The 16,426-nt window shown below is 35.1% G+C and overlaps 2 protein-coding genes and 1 non-coding gene across 7 annotated transcripts in view; 2 read left to right on the forward strand and 1 right to left on the reverse strand.

The window, feature by feature from the left end:
* Positions 1-526: 526 nt before the first annotated feature.
* LOC132197433 (uncharacterized) lies at positions 527-2,462 on the forward strand. 2 transcript variants are annotated; one of them, XM_059620723.1, is made up of 8 exons: positions 527-810; positions 1,060-1,119; positions 1,185-1,256; positions 1,519-1,551; positions 1,619-1,658; positions 1,736-1,803; positions 1,870-1,993; positions 2,056-2,462. In XM_059620723.1, the coding sequence occupies exons 1-8, from the start codon at positions 598-600 to the stop codon at positions 2,277-2,279; spliced, it is 834 nt and encodes a 277-aa protein (XP_059476706.1). In that variant the 5' UTR covers positions 527-597; the 3' UTR covers positions 2,280-2,462. The 2 variants fall into 2 exon arrangements, with proteins under 2 accessions (XP_059476706.1, XP_059476707.1); XM_059620724.1 differs by lacking the exons at positions 1,519-1,551; positions 1,619-1,658; positions 1,736-1,803.
* A 254-nt stretch (positions 2,463-2,716) lies between these two features.
* LOC132198336 (zinc finger protein 808) overlaps positions 2,717-16,426 on the reverse strand; it is a 60,209-nt gene continuing 46,499 nt past the window's right edge. For 2 of the 4 annotated variants that reach the window (XM_059622320.1, XM_059622319.1), the window contains exons 6-8: positions 9,426-9,554; positions 5,748-5,873; positions 2,723-5,179 (exon numbers count right to left, since the gene is read on the reverse strand). In XM_059622320.1, coding sequence (XP_059478303.1) covers positions 4,910-5,179; positions 5,748-5,873; positions 9,426-9,554 — 525 coding nt within the window. In that variant the 3' untranslated portion in view covers positions 2,723-4,909. Of the gene's footprint in view, positions 5,180-5,747; positions 5,874-9,425; positions 9,555-16,426 lie in introns of all 4 variants that reach the window. The other 2 variants (XM_059622321.1, XM_059622322.1) reach the window with 2 other exon arrangements.
* Positions 14,946-15,018, forward strand: Trnav-cac (transfer RNA valine (anticodon CAC)). The gene has a single exon. It is a non-coding gene; the product is annotated as a tRNA-Val (tRNA).

Consider the following 16,426-nt stretch of genomic DNA (forward strand, 5'->3'; position numbering starts at 1 on the left):
TAAAAAAATAATAAATAATTAAAAATCTACTCAACGAAGATTGACGCAAGCAGTACAAATAATATGTTAAATTCGATCGTTAATAATGCGCATCATTGTTGACAACGAATAGTTTCACAATTTGATTCACAAAATACAAAGATTTGTGAGAAATTTATTCAACTATATATTTTTATACGCAATCGAGTCAGCGATGAAAATTTCATATCACATTATATTTTCAATTTTCACAAAAAAGTGATTAATAACTTTCACAGTTTTTTTTTATTACTTGTCATTTTTCGCAATAATTGTTAAATGAGAAATGTTTTCAAAAGTTTTTAAATAACATTCTAAAAGCAAAAGTTTATTTTGAGTTTATAAGTGGCTCACTTTGGGTGCGATTTAATTTATTTTAATGTTTTTATCACGCTTTGTTCTACGACTTGATAAAGTTTGTCGTCGTATTTTGTGATAAGAGTGCGTCCTTAATTCAAATTTAGCCTTTTATAATCTCGAATTTGATTTGTGACGTGGAAAAGCCGACGGAAGTGCGCGGCCTTTTAGAGCGAGCATAATTTTTCTTCTCGACTCACTTTGAGCTGAATATGCGTCAAGATGCAGGACGCAGAGATGATTTACGATGACGTCACGCCCGGTCCGTCCAAGGCCGAGGACGAAGGCGAGAAGGTCACGACGATCAGGTTGCCCACGAGGGTCGTCAAGAAAAAGGAGCAGGGGTGTTCGACCCCAGCGGTGGCCATCGCCCTCAGCATCGTCTTCACCATTTTCAGCTTCGGCCTCCTCAACTACTTCCTCCTCTCAACCAATGTAAGCGGGTGGAATTTTAAAATTGGGCAAAAAGTAGGCTTTAATTTAGCTGTGACCAATTAAACGAGATTTTTTTTCGCTCTCTTTGATGTTCAGTATTTTTTCTTTTGTGTGTCTAAATTTTGTTTTATTATGAGTAGGAATTTTTACTTTTAACGCGGAATTAAAATGCAAAAATAAAAAAATGTCCAGATTGAATAAAAATTTAATGCATTTATATAAAAAGAAGCGGAATATATAATTTTTCAGATGTGCAATGTACACGAGATTTCTGCAATGCAAAAGCAGATTTTAGATTGGAGCAGCCAGGTGAGGAAACCTACAATATTATTTTGATATAATTCAACATTAATTAAAATTGACGATGAATCCAGATTATCCAGAATCAAGCGCTTCACGCGGAATATCGGAAGCAAATCGATTCAGCAAATGAGCGCCTGAAACAGGTTTGTACCAATTTAGTTGCAAATTGTGTTTATTGATCTATCACAAAGGCAATTGCTGCCCATAACGGGATTATATATTCAAAATTCAGTTTAAATTTGCAAAATTAATTGAAATTAATTTTGGAAAAACAGTTCTTGACGAGAAAAAAATTTGATGAAAGGTTTTATTTTATGGTATAAAAGAGATGCAAACATTGCCCATAATTTTTAACTTGTAGGAAACATTTTAAAATTTACTCCTATTTTCTATGTGGACGAGCAGCTGGAACGAGTGGTCAATTTTTTTGGGCTGAATGTAAGAATTATTTGTTAAATTTGTAAATATCTTTCAATTGATTGAATTTCCGGAATTTCCTACTCAGATTTCCCAATTCATATCTCCAGTCAACTGCAGCCTCGCACGTCAGTATAATTTAATTTGAAGCAAATGAAGCGCAAAATAAAACTTGACTTTCCAACAAAAATTAAACAAATTCCAGGTTCCCAGTTAACAAATTTAAAGGAATTGTCCAACGGCAAGAAATATTTCTTTTCCGACTCAAGTAAAGTGAGTCATTTCCTTAGTTATTGAAACAAGTTTGAATTTTTCTCTGAAATTGATCATTTTCGGAAGGTGAATTGGACTTCGGCCAACAAGAAGTGCAAGGGGATGGGTCTTCACCTGGCCACCCTCACGGACAAAGCCGATCTGGACACGATCCACGCAGAAGCAATTAAAACTATTAAAAGGCAGAATGGTAAGAAAGTATAAAGATCCGTATTTCGAGACTTGATCTTGTGAGAATAAATCTGATTTCAGAATTTTGGTGGTTGTCTGCAAAGAATTATGGAATCGGAGACAGGTTGAACTTCCATTGGCACGACGGCTCAGAGCTGCAGGAAAGCAGCACCCTGTGGAGGGATGAGGCGGATAAACTCAAGGGCTGCGTCTATTTCTGGTCTGGAAACGAAAAAAAATTGAACGGCTTGAATTGCAATGAAAATCGGTATTTCATCTGCGAGCTGCCAAAAGATTGTTACTGAAAGAAGTCACATAAAAAAGCCATACACTTTTGATAGAAGGGAAAATAATTTTTGCTATAATATTCTTATTAATAGTTTATGAAATTTCTTTTATTACTAGGAACTAGCCTGTTAAAAATGTTTTAAAATAAACTGATAAAATTCAAGTACGACACTTTTATAAATTATTAAATTCAGGAATGGTTAGAAAACCCTGTGTTGAATTTTATAGAATATAAAAAAAAAACGATAAAAAAAAAACGCTTTTTCTGGAAAAAAGTCATGAATTTATTATTTTCATGTAAAAACAACATTTATTTTTTTCTGGATTTTATATAGCATTCTTTAAGTTATTTAAGTGATTTTATGTACCATAACAAATGAGAATAATTATGTAAAAATCATCTATGATGTAATTATTTATTACATAATTCTCTTTTACATTTGGGAATAAAAATATTTTATACTTTTTTAAGTGTATTGGCAAGGTAAATATAATTGTTTTCTAAAACTTCATGTGTGGGCTATACATTACGATTTTATTACTTTCCAAATTTTACATCAACACCACAATGAGCAACATCGTTTTTTGCACACATTTTTTCCGCTTTTTATTAAATTATTTCACAAAAACAACATTATTTTTGACGATTGCGCCAGCGAGACACTCTGATTTAAAAGAAAAAAAAATTGATGTGATTATTACCATGCGACGCTTCCAGGTGCGCGAGACACACATAATAATTATATATAATATTTAAATTGTTATACACTCAGCCGCTCCAAGCTATACATTTAATTAGACATGTTTATTAATACAAATATCTAAATTATAATCAAAACGATGTGCGAGATCAAACGACGATTGATAACAACGACAGCTTTTGGTGTACAAATCGACCTCTAAAATTGCAAAACGGAAAAGTTGCAATAAGAGCCGGTAGGAAAATTTCAAAAACTTAAAAAAAGAGCAACCAAGGAGAAGGAAAACTGACTATTTTAAAAGGATTATTGATTCAAATAAAAAGGCGAATTATGCAATCTTCACAACGTTGATGAGAAGCCAGTTGCATAAATACGAAATATTGCCGAAATTATTTTAGAAAAATAAATTAGAGAAGAAACTGTTTTTATAGTTCAAGAATCGAAAGCATTTTGCCCTAAGAAACCAGTAAAAGTTTCACATTTTCTGAGATTTCCTAAGGTTTTCCCTTGCCGCTACCCTTTCAAGGTAAAAAAGAACCTTTGAAAAGTGGCGTATTTTTTTTTTTAATTTTTGTAGTAATTTTTCTAATCCTTGTACAGACATATATGAGACCAACGCCATTTGGTATGAAAATTTCACTGGCTTTCAAAAACTTACCAAGGTTAATAAAATGTGGCTATTTTAGGCACCAAAATTGTTAACTATTTGAAAAAAGGTAAAAAATTTTTCATTTTTTTATTGGTTTTTAGCTTTTGTGGAAAACATTTGAGAGAAAAATGTTTGAAACAAAACTTGTAGGAAATTTACTTTTGCACATTTTTTGTACACAACATTTTCTTCTAAATCCAAATCAGCGAAAGTTATAATTAAGGAAAAGTTGAAAATTGAGGTTTTCTGCTCAATCTTAACTTAACCTTATGGGTGAAAATCAAACATGTGCCTAGAGGGCTCAAAATCACCATAGGATGAATCGTGCCAATTAAAAGACATTTCCTCTCAGCCGTACAAATTTGAGGAGCCTCGACTGAATTATTTATTGTAATTGTAGCCAAATTATTCTACATTTCAATTTATGTTTCTCAAATTTGAACGGCTGAGAGGAATTATCTATAAATTGGCACGATTCATTCCATATTTAAGGGCAACACCTCAGGTGATTTAGAGCTTTCTACGTCCGAGTTTAATTTTCACCCATAAGGTTAACATTGAGCAGAAAACTTCATTTTAAACTTTTCCACATTTATAACTTTTGCCGATTTAGATTTAGAAGAAAATGTTGATTACAAAAAATGTGCACAAGTAAATTCCCAACAAGTTTTGTTTGAAACATTTTTCTAAAAAATGTTTTCAACAAGAGCTAGAGCTAAAAAGCCAATAAAAAAATGACAAATTTTTTACCTTTGTTCAAATAATCAAACATTTTGACGCCAAAAAAAATAGCCACCTTTTAATAAACGTGGTACGTTTTTGAAAGCTAATGAAATTTCATATGGAATGGCGTTGGTTTCATGTCGGTACAAGGAATAGAGAAATTACTAAAAAATTTCAAAAATGCGCCACCTTTCAAAGGTACTTTTTAACCCACAAGGTTAGCAACAGGGAAAAACCTTTGGAAATCTCAGAAAATGTATCTCAATGCACCCCCATTTCTGGGTTAAAACCTTTCTTTTCTGGATCTTCATTAAATAATTGTTAAAAATTGGAAAATAAAGAAGAATATTGAAGATGAATAAAATTTCCCGTTTGCCCAGCTCAGTACTGCCATCTTTTGCCTTCAAAAAAGTCTTAAAACAAGTGGAAGTGACAATTAAATATAGAGAGGAAAACTAGTTTTCGTAGCTCAATAAGTTGGTGTGCGTTTGCAGCGGAGCCTCTGCGCGAACGAAAACTCGAGAGTGCCGGAGGAAAAGGGGTTCACCGAACTCATTCTTTTCTTAAAGTTTGTTCAGATCTCGGTCATTTGGGCGGCGCACAGGGGCGAGGGGAAGAGGCGCGCGTCGTGCGCGTTGGAGCGTCCGTAGATGCGCTGCAGCGCCTGCAGACTGTTGCTGGAGACGGTGCGCTCGAGGATCTCGCCCCAGTACTTCTCGCTGATGCCCTCCGAGTCGCCGCCCGCCCTCAGGGTGCACGCCCCCGCCACCGCCGGCAGCTGCGCCAGGCTCGAGCAGCAGTGCGTGCGTCGCGCCGGCGTCGCCGGCGCCCGACGACACAGCAGCTGCGCAAAAAACAATAAATGGTTTCATTAAATTGAACAGAATTTTACTAAAAACTGGAACAAAATTTTTGGTTTTTGGCATGGTCTGAAAATAAATTAAATTTCACCAATTTTGAATTCAAATTCAATATTTAAAGCAATGAAACAGATTTTGTTCAATTTTACTCATTGGAATTCCATCAATTATAGATAACTTTTATTTTCTGATATTTTGAAGTAAAATTTGTACTAATTAAATACTTGTTTGAATGTTAAATCTCCACGCACTGCAATGTCAAATTAACTAATTTTTTTGAAAAGACAATCAGCAGATCGCCCTGATTAAAATAAACTGCAGGGCGCAAATGTTCCCGGCTGCAGCATTTGAGTGATTGCTCGGAGTTGTTAGCCTTAATTAAGCACAATAAAAAGTCCTTTAAGTTGCACATCGAGAGACGCATAAACTGTGCGCCTGATTAAACTTCGCAAATGTCCGCAGACGGGTCGGAATTTGGCGCAGTTGCGTGTTCGGCCTCAATGAAAAGGAGAAAAACGGAGAGGAATTTGTCTTGGGGCCACAAAGATATACCTTTGTGAGCAGCAGCTCCTTGCTGATGCGCCGGAAGTTGCTGTTGAGCAGCCAGTAGAGAAATGGATTCCAGAAACTGTTGCTCAGGGCGACCCACGTCACCAGGAAGTCCATGAACGGCGGCACCTGAAACCAACAATGCACATTTTTACCCTGAATTTCAATAAATTTGGAAAAAAATTGTCTGTTAAATAAGCCAAAGAGATTAAAATGAAAGATTCCATAATTAAAGAAAAAATTATTTTGAAGAAACTTAAAAAAGCAATCAAAATTTTCTTACAATTCAAGTTTTTTTACAATTTCTGTTAATTCTTATTTTTGTCTTTAAAAGCTTTTCCATTAAATTGCATTTAATGAAATATATTTTGCACAGAATATAATGTTTTCAAATTGAATTTTGTGTCTGTATAGGGGGATTGAAGAATATTATTATTCTCTTTTGTACCAAACTCTATCTTGAACAGAATTGATAATTTTATTGTATCCAACTGGAGCCTTTAACGAAAAGAAGTATTAGTTTTATCGTTTCGGCACAAGTACTTTCCACTAATTGCCGCTCTGTGGCAAAAAGTTGGTCTCGCAAATATTAAAACGCCGCGTATTGCGTTCGGCGAGATCCCTCTTCGGCCTTTTTCCTCTCATTATATTTTACAAGTGCTTATTAAATAATAAAAAGACCATCGCACTGCGGACGAGAACGAAAAGAACTAAAAGAAGAGCGGCCAATTTACAGAGAAAGAAAGTTGGTGAGGAAAACTTTCGCCTCAAAATGTGGTTTGCGAGTGGAAAAGTTTTCCGATTGGCCTGATTAAATCGCACGCACCGAGATAATCGGATAATTTAGCTGTGAGTGTTTTGGACTAAACAGAGCGAGCGAAGAGGCTCCGAAATTATTATCGACGTTTCGCACGTCGCAGCGAGCAAGAGCGAGTTTATCAAGATGATTTTTCCACTTTCGCCACTTTAAGCGCCAGCACAGAAATTTGATTACAAAAGGAAAAAAAACGGCGATTTTTCTTTGGTAAAGCAAGATCCGTCCGAGTCAATTTTTGTAATACGATTTTTGATGTTCCACTTGGATGGCAAATCGAATGAGTTGCCGCAGAGTTGCAGAAAATAAGAAGATTCTATTTGATTCATTTTCACAATTTCAGATATTCCGAGCCCAAAATAAAACTGCAATAATTGCAAAATTTTCAACATTTTTGAGCTAAGATTCTTTTAATCTTCTTTGCAAACGATTTAAAGATTTATAAAAATGAATTTAATCTTTGTTAATTTCAATTATCAAAAGCGGAAAATTGTCAGGAAAAAATTTGTAAATAAAAAAGTATTTTTTTTTTACAGATACAAGAACATTCAAAGCAGCGGAATTGAGTTCTATGAATGTGATTAAAGTTTAATTATACAAGTATCAATTTTTTGAAAAAGACAAATCTTTGATTTTCAAATAAATATGGTTTTAATTATGTGAAAACGAGAATTACAATTAAATCAACTTTTTTAAGGAAAGTTTAATTAAATCACAAATTTGTTTTCTCTTATTTGTAATTCCAAATCCATAACTCGTCCATCCACTTTCCTGGTGAAGTCTCAAGCAGAAACTGCCAAAGAAATTTAAAATTTCAATACATTATTTACTTAACAAATTTCTCTTCAAGATATTTCCTTATCTAACGGAATAAATTGTTAATTCTGCTGAATAAGCTCAAAATTTAAGACCAGCAACAAATTAAGGCACGTCCGCTTTAAATCGGAGTGCTCAAGCCATTTATCTTATTGAACTTTGCATGCACAGAAAAGGGTTCTCAGAGGCAAAAAATCCCGCCGAGAAATGAAGAGCAAAAGTTTTGCAATTTCTTTTGCAGCCTTTTATTAACAGGATCCGTGTCTCGTGCTGGCGGCGGGGCCGCGAAAATTCAATCTGGCGAGATTGAAAAGGGTCGAAAGGAGTCTTATTTGCTCTGTCACTTGAGCAGCTAATAATCCGTCAAGAGCTCGGCGCGCGGTAATAATGCGATTTGACTCGCTTTATTTAGGAGCTACTTTTTGATCCATCTCTTCGGCTCGAGCAGGTGCTCAATCGAGTTATCTTCTTCTTTCTGCCCACACAAATGGAACCAATCTCTGCACTCGCCACACCTGCAGGTGCTCCTTTCATCCTGCCAGAGAGGAAATTAAATTTCCCAAAGAATCGATATCTATTTCACATTTTTTCTCCACAATTAGGCGGGCCAAGAATTAAGAAACTTTTAATTCTGATAACGTCAAATAAAAAATAAAAGCATATCCAGTAAATTTTAAGTTTGGTTTAATTTATCAAATTCCATTGACCGAAGAAGTAAATTGAAAAGGATTAATTTATTCTATTTTTAGCTCAATTGTGTTTTTAATTGCGAAATTCTTTAAAAGGTTCAAATTTTTCTTCATAATAAAATATTTAAAGATGAAATGCGCAAGAAGAAAGAAAATGAAATAACAGCTCAGTGGTTTTAAATCTGCAGATTTCCAAGCCATTTTTGATGATAACATTTCGCTCGAGGCCTGCCTTAATAAAAAGAATAAGCTCGAGCTTTATTATTTGCAAGACGGAAAAAGAAAAGAATTCCGCAAACACGGCATGATTCGTTTCAGCAGAAACAAAAATAAAATCCGCATTCGTCTTCTCATTGGCAAAATAAATAAAGTCATGCCATGCGGAACGCATTAGGCGACATGTTATTTATGGTGACGGCGCTGCTTCTCGTTTTGATCGATTCTTTCCATCGCACTGCTCTTTCGACGACACCGCGACGCACCTCCAAATTACACGGCAAAAAGATGAGGCGATAAATCTCGATTAGCGCAGACTCGGCGCCGATAAAAATATAATTCAAAGGGTGCGATAAATTTTCGGCACATCTGCGCGTTTCTCCAAAATTTGGAAATTTAAAAGAGATTTGTGAGGAATTCCTGGCAAATCTAACCAATAATTCAAACGAAGGGAAATTAATCAAATTCATCTGAAAAAGTCCCATTTCGTTGGAGAAGAAATACTTTTTTCTGAAGAGCGAATTAAATATTTTGACACTCGGAACAGACAAATTTTCAGTCATTTACTGTTTTTTTAAGTGGACTTTCATTAAAAATTTGTATGAAAATAAAATACTGGTGATTCACATTTCCCCACCTTTAGCAGTCGAGCATCCAGGAAGTTTTTATTATTTAAATTCAATGAGGAACAAATTCCATAAGTTTCAATTTTGTTAATTCCCTGCGTCAATAGGGCGTAAATTTTCACATCAGTCATGAAAAGAATTAAAAAAAGGCTCATTTTATCCTTTAAAAATCCCAAAATGACAATTTTAAGTTTTGTGTTCCTGAAAAAAGTATTTTTTGGTTCGAGTTACGAACGAAAAGTGCCTCCCGAACCACAAACTCCAATTTGAAAGAACCGACTCGTTTTATTTACTTCCTGAAACCATATTATTTGTAATAAATTCGAGGTAAATTTTTTCCACTCCAGTTCTCTTGAATGCACGTTACGTTTTTTTTTTATTTGGAGTGTTTTTTTAAAAGCAATTTTCCCGAGTGGAAATTGAGGTCAATGATTTTTTGAAACAAAAAATGGAGAAGCGAGTTTGGCCAATTAAAGCGTTAATTGGAGTCGGTGGAAGGGAGGAAAAGATGGTCTCTCACCTTGCTTCCGGTGCACGCGGCGACGACTTCCTGTATTGACCAGGGGGTCACCATCACGATGAAGCTGAGGGACATGGCGGCCATTGTGCGCGAGGCGGCCGTGCTGAGACGCCGCTCCTGGGCCACCATCTGCCAAGCAAAAAGAAGACACGTTTCAAAACCTGCGCTAATTGGCCCGACGAGCAAGTTTGCTTTGGGCCGCGCAAATGTTCGTCTCCCAATTTCCGGCCGTTGACAGGCGTCGATTGAAAATCACTTCTCACAAGAAGCAAGTTCAAAAAACGTCTGAATAAAAAATCGAAGGTTTAACGAAGACATTAAATTTATTTATTTGTTTTGGTGAATCAAAAATTAAATTCCTTCAATTGATAAGCATTAAATTTGTCCGGATATAAAAGATGTAATTTTTTTTATTCAATTAAAAACTTGAACGTGGCAAAAAGTCTTTTTCAACGATTTATTTATTTCAACTTTTAATGGAATCCTCACTGAATCAATTAATCCTTTTGATAATGAATTCCATTTTCGTTTCCACTAAAGTTCTGCCTGTTTTAATTATTTATTTGTGGCAAAATTACGCGCGCTGTTTGGCGGATTTAAAACGAACGCCACCTCATTTGCGATGCTGGCCCTAATCCCGTTTGTTGGCTCATGCAGATCGCACAACACATGCTAATGCCTGCTTAAGCAACAACAACACGGCTAAACCCTGCGTCTTTTGCGGCACTAATTTCACCCCCGAGTTTTTCAAATTAGTTTTTCTGGAAATAATTTCAACAATTTGGAAGTAAGTTTTAACTTTTTGTATCTTTTTCAATTCCTTTTCAGTGTCATTTTGCTTGTCAATGAGAAAAATGTGATACCCTTTTTTCTAACTTTTTCCAATTTACAACAGCAGCCTTGTAGTTTAAAAGTTATGCCACCCGCGCGACACGAGGACGGCGCCGGTTGCCTAACTTAGAAAGCTTTCCGCTGGCGATGAAATTGGATAAACTTTTCTGCCGGGCCCACTTTAAAAGGGCGAACAACGTTCATTTGAAATGAAAGAGCGGCGGCTGGTTTTATTAAAAACACTGCCATCTCGATGGAGCTTTCGATTTGATATTCAGAAAAGCAGGTTTTCCGTATTTCGCGCGAGTGAATAAATTTCCAAACAAAAAACAACACTTTGCCAGCTATGAACGCACTTTTGGCAAATCCGATCGATCTTTTGACTTGCTGATTTAATTTCAGGCGTGAACGTGCCGAGCTTTTAAAACGCGTTGGAAAAGTTGAGCAGCTTTTCTGGTCGGACTCGAGAGAGCTCAAAAGATTCTTCCTTTCTCTCTTTCTTTCTTTCGTCGGCCAAGACAATTGCAGTGACACGCGAATTTGTAACTGTCTGCGCCAGAGTCTGCCACTTAATTGCGGCCGATCCATCCGAGACTCGAATTTACGCCAAACTCAGCTCGCTGCTTTTTTATTTCATCCTCGCGGAGCGGCAAAGAAAATAAAAATGGAAAAGCTTGGATTCTCATTTCTGACATAAAACACAGGAGATTCAACTGAAAAATCTATAAATGGAAAGTTAATTGAACAAACAGTTCAAAAGAGTGGGATTAAAATATTATTATCTTTTTTGCAACTTTTCAGTTTAGAATCGATTTCTTTTAGAAAACCTTTAAATTAATTCAAGCAGTATAGTTAGAGATTTACGCTAAAATCAATTTACTTTGGTAACAATGAAGAGAAAAAAATTACACTTCAACCTTCAGTTAATTGATTACTCTTAATCTCTTTGCTAATTAACTTTTCTTGTGATACTTAATTAAAAAAAAAAAAGTTAGGACTTCCTTTAGGTGTATAAAATTTTCAAATTTATTCATTTCCAAATCAATTTTTTGGAGAATTTTTTTGTAAATTTCAAGGAAAATCTTACAGCTATTGAAAATTTTATTGAAACAAAGAGAATTGTAAAACGCTTGCATTTGAAAAAAAAACTTATATTTATTAAAAATTAACATCCTATAAAATCCTTCATTATGAACCAAATTTTTAATGATCAACTTTTAAAAGTAAAATAAAAACTGCTTGAATTTCGAAAAGTCCGTGTAATTAATTAAAAATATTCTGCTTCCAACTTTGAAAGTTGAGAAACTTGCGTTCTTGACCAAGCAACTTGTTGTTTGCCTTGGACTTTCGACAAAGAACTAAAATTATTTTCTTAAACTTGCTTCTGAATTCAGGCCGGCAACTTTGCGTCGTAGGAATGGCGCGTGTCGCGCTCGTTTGCAATTACAATGGCCATTGCTGCTCCACTCTGTGCCTCTTGAAGAGATCAATAGGGTCGTCGCCGTGGCTGCACAGACGAGATGACATATGCGGGCCTTTCCGCAGCTCCTTATCCAACTATTTTTTATCTTGTCTCGTGAAAATATATTAAATTTATTCCGAACGATTGCCAAAGTGCTTGCGGAAGGCAAAACAATGGGGGCAAGAGCGTGTCAACAACCATCATCGCCGAATTATCTGCGCCACAATTGTTTACACTCACGGATTGTGTTCGATTGTCTAACCCAATGGAAGGAAAAGCAGAAAATTTTTTATCATTTATTTTTTTAATTTTATCGAAAAACCAAAGATAAAAAATATAAAGCTGTAAACGGGTTCCTTTACAAATTAATTAATCAAAGTTTGCTAGTATATTGAAAGGGTTTTTTAAAATTTAATTTAAAGATCAACTTTATAAATGGCTCAATTAACTAAAATTTTTTCTCAGATTTGAAAAATTTCTGTAATTTATTAGCCAAAGTTCAATTGAAACCGTTTAATTTTTTGTTGCATTTCTAAGTTTTCCCAATTTATAAAATTTATAATCTTTTTCAATAAAATTAAAACCGGTATTTATTATATTATAAAATAATAATTTCAATTAAAAGTAAACAAAATGTGAAACAATAACAATTTAAATTAAATATTTAAAACAATAATTTATAAACAAATTTTGGTTTCTAAAATTATTTTTTTCAGTGCAAAATTTTTTCCATTATCGTCTGACAAAAAAATTACGTAAGCCGAAGAAGAAGCTTGTGGGCCAAATCCGCGCGTAATCCGGCTCGGTCATTTTGCGTGGTTGGGCGGAACAAAAGGTGGTGCGAGTCGAGCAGATAAAGCGGCGCGGCCTCTCCTTTTTTACGTTACCTTAAGCATTGTCGCGCGCGTATGTATTTTTACTGATACTCTGTCGGCCCATTCTGCTCAAACCCTTTGATTGTGTCGTAAAGCCCGAATGTATTGCGGCGCAGGAGTAAAAAAGGCCTCCTCAGAGATGAATCTCGGCCCCGGCGGATTCACTCAAATATTTATGGCGCGCCTAACGCAATTCCGAACACGCCGCACATGTTTTGCTTTCTTTGTCACAGGAGGAGATGTGAGTGTGCACTATGTACTTCTTTTTACTTGATCCGAAGTGACCAGCAAGTATGATATCTTTTGTGTAAAGGCGCTCGTTTCTCATCGATCATGAGTCACACTTTTTTTAACCCGCACCTTCATAGAGGTCGAAATAAGGTTTAAAATTTATAATATGGATTGATCGTTAGTAAAAAAATGTATCTTTGAAAAAATCTTTAATGAAACGTATGATTTCTTAAATTGATAATTATTCATTTATTTTTTAGTAATTTTCAAATAAATAAAATCTAAGTGTTCTTTTCATGAAATAAATAACTCATAAGTCAGAATACTCGGAATTCAGAAGAACTAATATTTATTCTAATAGAATTTCGCCTTCAAAAAGGTGAAAACAAATTCGAAATTAAATTGCATGAAACTATTAATCAGATTTTAAATAAAGAAAATAAATCAATAGAGAACTAAAAAAGGGCAAAACCTTATCTTTTATGATTTCATCTTAAAAATTTTCATTCTCTAGAATTTTTGGGTATAATGAGATTTTTAAAAACTTTATTTTTGATTAAATTAAGTAAAAGTGTTTTTTTTTTATAATATTTTAAAAATTAATTCACTAGAAATAAATTTTTCCAATGGAGAATTAACAGAATTTAAATATAATTTGGTATCTTCTTCAATAGATTCAAACTCGCGCGTGATTAGAGAGGAAGGGACGAGATCCATATTGAAAGGGTAGAGAGACTCCATAATTATAATCGCCCGGAGCACAATGCGAGCTGCCAATATCGCACCGAGCGATGTTGTTGTTGTCAACTCGCTTCGGTATGCAGCATGTGCGTGTCTCGATAATTGCGTCACAAACACACTCACAGGCACAGATTGCTGTCACCCATTTATGCAAATGAGAAATAGAGGCGGCGGCAGGTGTTGTTTACGACCAACCAAACCGCAAAATTCGGCTCTATTGTTCCACAAGCAAATGTGATCCTTCTTAATTTAGTTTTTAATTTCCATTGTTTGATATTTACTTTATTTGCATTTTTTTTTTATTGAGTTGCGTTATTTGATTGCAGAATAAATAAACAAAATTTTTAGATAATTTTACGACTTCACAATTTTTCAAATTTTTTATTTTAAGTGTTTTTCTTTTAGCTAATTTATAATATTTTTAAATATTAGTTAATTTCAAAAGTTGGAAATTTTTACTCGAACCCTAATGTAATTTATTAAAAATATCATATTAAAAGTCGAACTTGAAGAAGGAAAACTTTATCCTGACACTTTTTTGATTTTATTATCAATCACCTTTTCTTTCTTTATTGCCTCGGTGCAATAAAACTCGCGAATCGCCCCCGCAAACAAACCGAGTGTGAGTCTCTAGAGGAGGTCTCGGAAGTCTCGTCATGTCGTAAAAGAGATTGAAAATTGAAAAAGGTGAAGGGTTGCCGCGCAAAACACATTCAATGCACGCAGTCGAGCCAAAAACGATCCGCCTCGCACGCCTAATGACATCTCAATGACGAGTATTTTATCAGCGGCGCCTTCGTTAAGCCGCGCCAAGAGAGGCTTTTGTGCCGAGTCTCCTCCCAATTATTGGGAAATGCAAAAGTGATTTTGATTTTTTTTTATTAAGATCGGTTGCAATGACAGAGAATAAATTTAGTCCATTCGTACGATTCGTAATTTTGTTTGATAAAAAATTGATTTTAAAAATGATTTTACGTAATTTAATTTTTTTTTATCAAATTATTATTAATCATAAAGAAGCTGATCAATTAAATTTCGTGTCAAAATCAGATCAGATGATTTTAATTAAATTTAATTTGTGCACAAAAAGAAATATTCTCGCGAAATTAATGAAATTAGGCAAAATTCATTTCAATTTTAACTGCTAATCTTTCAATACGAGAAAGATGTACAAATATTTATTTGCAAATTCCCGCGATGCATTAAAAAAGATAACATTCGTTTGAATTGTGAGTTCAATGCAATGAGTGTTGAAGTTATTATTTCGTGGCGAGTATTGAACTGCATCGTTGGCCAAAGGCACCACAGGGTGACCCACTTTGCTTAAGGCGGTTGAAATGCCGAGTCGCGACTTGCGTTGGCTCCACTTCAAACAAGCAAGTTTCCGTAGTGTAGTGGTTATCACGTGCGCCTCACACGCGCAAGGTCCCCGGTTCGATCCCGGGCGGAAACAATTTTGCATAAAAATCTTAATTGCCAAATAAAATTATAATTTTTTTAGGGCAAGGAAGACTTTCAAGTTTAATTATAAAAATTTTCAATGTAACTTTATTTTTTTAATTAAATAGGCAATTTGATAATATTCAAGACCAAATAGGAAAATGAAAATTGTTTAGAAGCTTCAATTCAATTTTGTACCTAAAATTGAAGTCAAAATTGTCTGCAAATAATTCAAAAGAAAAACGATTTTCCTCGCAGCTCTTTGTGAGCTTTGAATTGCGTGTCTCGCTAAATCAATTTCTTGTAAAAAGCGATTTCAGAAGCGCAAAAGAAACTGTTTTGATCGCGCCTGCTTCACCTTGTTATTGAATAATGAAAGCCAATCCCGCGCGTTTAATGAAAGCAACCGCGGCGAGCATGAATTCGAGTAATTGGATTCTCAGAGTGCGTCTCTCGTGTCGAGCCGGAGAGATTTCGCAACCAATTATTGCGGAAAACAACAAAATTTTCTCGGAGAGGAAAACTTAATTAAAACCGCGCGAAGAGCAGAAAAAATCATTTTCCTCCAAGCACGTCTGGTGAATTTGCCTCTTTTATTCACAAATTTTCTTTCAACAGAAATACAAAAGTGAGATTTTTCAATTTTCATTGTCAATTTTTCAATTAAATTTTGAACAAAAAAAAAAGAACAGGATTAATTAATTCAAATTATTTGAAGTTTGTGCTGACTTTTCTGTTCTCGGATGATTCCAGCAAGAGACAATTAAACGTTCTGTTTGTTGAAGTGACCAACGAGAGTCAACATGATGTTTGAACGCTGCAGCGAATGCTGGATTTTCGAATCAGGCTCGAGTAATTGCTAATCCGAGTGAATCAAATTGCAAACTCAAACGCGCGCAGCTCGGAAGCAAGTTGGTCTCGGTCGCAGCCATTTAATTATTTCCACCCTGACGCCTCTGCATTCTGTTGAAACAACGAGGGGACGCAAATTCCATCACAAAATTTCGCCTCGGCTGATTGCAATTATTATTGCATCGTTGTTGTTTCACAAACGCAATTTGGCGCCGCCGGATCAATCATTGAAATCGATCACTCAATCAAACGGTGGAATTGATCGAAAATTTCTAATTTCAAAATGAAATTGTGGCGCTGCGATCGCTGATTTTGCCAAGATTTCTACACAGCGCCGTGGGGCACAAGCGGCAAAATAAGCGATCGCAGCGCCACAAGTGACAAAAACCTGCACTTTTTTGACCGAACTGACGGAAATACTCAATTCTCAATTTTTTTCTCGCGAATCGCTTGAATTCGGTTTTCATTTGATTGCGACGCCACGGTTGGAATTTCTACAAGATATACTCAAAATTTATAAATAAATAGCAATACAAAAATGACCGGAGTGGGTCTTTAATTAAGAAATG

This window comes from Neocloeon triangulifer, unplaced genomic scaffold (assembly GCF_031216515.1).
Source record: "Neocloeon triangulifer isolate White Clay Creek 2 clone unplaced genomic scaffold, ASM3121651v1 ptg000012l, whole genome shotgun sequence".
NCBI lineage: Eukaryota > Metazoa > Arthropoda > Insecta > Ephemeroptera > Baetidae > Neocloeon > Neocloeon triangulifer.

Excerpts from the sequence above, each read along its gene's own strand:
- LOC132197433 (XM_059620723.1), top strand. The coding sequence starts at position 598 with ATGCAGGACGCAGAGATGATTTACGATGACGTCACGCCCGGTCCGTCC. Across the intron at positions 1,659-1,735 it reads AGTCAACTGCAGCCTCGCAC|GTTCCCAGTTAACAAATTTA; the intron begins GTCAGTATAATT and ends AACAAATTCCAG. Across the intron at positions 1,804-1,869 it reads TCTTTTCCGACTCAAGTAAA|GTGAATTGGACTTCGGCCAA; the intron begins GTGAGTCATTTC and ends CATTTTCGGAAG.